Genomic DNA, 2,756 nt, shown 5'->3' on the forward strand with positions numbered 1-2,756 from the left:
CAAAATCTAGGAGCGAAGTAAGGATGAGCTATTGGCATAGCCTTGGCATGATGTTTGTTAAATTCCAGTGCCGGTTTCGTCGAGGTCGTGATGGGCGCCCACAACATTCGTGAGAACGAAGCCACTCAGGTCTCCCTGACCTCCACCGACTTCTTCACCCACGAACACTGGAACTCCCACACTCTCACCAACGACATTGCCCTCATCAAGCTGCCCAGCGCTGTTGAATTCAACGGTTGGTAGCCGGCAAAACCATCAAGAAACTGCATTTGAAAATGATTTGTGTGAAACGATCTGATTATTTATTGTCTTGAATATTTAATGTGACAGAGTATCTCCACAGATAACATCCAAGCCGTCAGCCTGCCTTCCTCCGATGTAGCAGTAGGAACTACTGTCACCCCTACAGGATGGGGCCGCCCCTCTGACAGTGAGTAATTCAAAGATGTTTGTTAGTTTCCTTGAGCCAGTGTGATTTCGTTCTGCCTAATAATCCGAAGTGTTTTAAGAGCGTGAGAAGCGATAGCCGGAGTGCGATGTCCCTGACTGAAAAGACCTGTGTTTCAACAGGCGCCGGCGGCATCTCCGACGTCCTCCGTCAGGTGGACGTTCCCATCATGGAGATCGCCGACTGCAGCGCCGTCTACGGCCATCTTGCACCTGGCATCGTTTGCATCGACGCTTCGGGCGGAAAGGGAACCTGCAACGTACGACGGACTGCTTTTACTCTCTGAATTCATGGGGAATAAATGATTGATATAAGTAATAGCTGTGAAAGTAGCAAGTTGTTTTCTTGGAAGGTAAATTTCCATCTGTATTTCTTGTGCAGGGTGACTCCGGCGGCCCCCTCAACCTCAACGGCATGACCTACGGCATCACCTCCTTCGGCTCCTCCGCCGGCTGCGAGAAGGGCTACCCCGACGCCTTCAGCAGCGTCTTCTTCTTCTTGGACTGGATCGAGACCAACACCGGCATCAGCCCATGAACAGGGTAGCCGGGACCTCCCTCCCTTCCTGTCTGCATTGCCGTTATCTGATGCGGACGTGGACGTTGAACCTGCGAATAAATCTATTAGTAAAATCGTTGATCGTTTCAATGACTTTTATATCGTCTGTTAATCATGGCAGCCAACTTGGATGCATAGCGCACCCAGCTACATGATTTTTTCAGAGTACATTGAAATAGTAGGGTATTTGGAAAGGCATATTGCATTTTGATTTTATACGAAAATTGTACAGTAGCGGAAATATGCTTTAGCGCAAAGGAAATTTACAAATATATTACACTCAGTAAATAAATATAAAGATCCATTTTCGACAAACAAACCGATAATAACATCAAAGTGTTGGAAAAATCTAAATGATTAGAGTGACCTATATCTTATTGATTATGACATATCAATAAAGTAATTTCCAAAGAAAGGAAAGGTCTTCATCATGTAAATGTTTGGTCAGTGATCGGCCCAGGAGCAACGACTCATGAATTTCTCAAGCGGTCTCCTATAGAAATAACGATAATAGTAAAGGTATTGAAAATATTGATATTGACGGTATTCTTACTGGTGATGATGATATTAATGATGATAAGGATAATGTACATATGCTTGCAATGCAGAACACTGGCGACTATGGTAATGATGTCTAATGCAGAATATTGTGCAAATTGGCTTTCTTAAAGTTTTGCAGTAATCCAGAGTGACTTTTTGCAGCTAAAGGCAATGCCAGGCAGATCTTAAATTTTCATTATCATTAACATCTTCAGCATTTGTAGTGCATAATCATTATTACTTTTAAAAATAACTATTACCATCACCATCAGTAATACTGTAGTGGCGGTATCATCATATCAAAGGGATAATTAGCATTACATTGGATTTTTTAGTATCAGTATCAGCATTATACCGATAATCATCATTTTTTTGTCATTGTCATAATCGTCAAAATCTGTCATCACTATACACGCGCCAGTAGATATAAGGACAGGTGGAGAATCTGGGGGATAAGATTTCATTAGACTTTTTTGATTTATCTATCTTTTTACAACCTATTTTGCAAAGGGTGACCTGAGTAGAAGATCCTTAGTTCGAAAATTATGTGTTGTTACACACACACAAACAGACGCACACAAACATACACACACACACATATATATATATGTTTATATATACATATACATATATATGTATATAAATGTATTTATACACACATATGAATGTGTATGTGTATTCATGTATCAGTCTATATCTTCCCTACTTCCGGGTTGCCTAAACAAGATCCCTAACGTTTATCAAACAAATATGTAACCTGGATAAAGAGTTGCCTCAAAGTAGGAATGCTCAGCTGCTGCTTCTCTTCCGCCGCCAAAGTATTTGTGGTCATAAAAGTGGCAGAAAAACCCGACTGCTACTTGGGTGATCCGGTAACTTTGCGATTTTTTTTTCTCTCTGTCTCTCTTGTTTTGCCTTCCCCTCTTCTCTTCGTCTTCTATCTCTCTCTTTCTTTCTTTTATTTGCTCTTTCTTTCTTTCATTCTCCTATTCTCGCTGTTTCTCTCTCTTCTTCTTTCTCTTTCTTTCTTCTTCTCTCTCTCTCGCCCCTTTCCTTATCTCCCCCCTCTCTCTCTCTTGCGTAAACAAATCTTTTTCGAACCAATAAACATCTGGCGATTTTTCCTTCTCTTCTTTTTTTTTTCTCTATCTATCTATATGTATATATACGTATAATTATGTATACGTGTAAAAACACCTAGACAGTTTGC

General features: G+C 41.0%; 1 protein-coding gene across 1 annotated transcript in view; it reads left to right on the forward strand.

The window, feature by feature from the left end:
• Window positions 1-1,082, forward strand: part of LOC122260958 (chymotrypsin BII-like) — a 1,733-nt gene extending 651 nt beyond the window's left edge. Inside the window, exons 4-7 of the mRNA XM_086531888.1 lie at window positions 69-235; window positions 344-430; window positions 571-707; window positions 830-1,082. Coding sequence (XP_086388014.1) covers window positions 69-235; window positions 344-430; window positions 571-707; window positions 830-985 — 547 coding nt within the window. The 3' untranslated portion in view covers window positions 986-1,082. The remainder of the gene's footprint in view (window positions 1-68; window positions 236-343; window positions 431-570; window positions 708-829) is intronic.
• Window positions 1,083-2,756: the final 1,674 nt, after the last annotated feature.

This window comes from Penaeus japonicus, unplaced genomic scaffold (assembly GCF_977035675.1).
Source record: "Penaeus japonicus unplaced genomic scaffold, GWHDUDI00000001_assembly GWHDUDI00000036, whole genome shotgun sequence".
Classification (NCBI taxonomy): domain Eukaryota; kingdom Metazoa; phylum Arthropoda; class Malacostraca; order Decapoda; family Penaeidae; genus Penaeus; species Penaeus japonicus.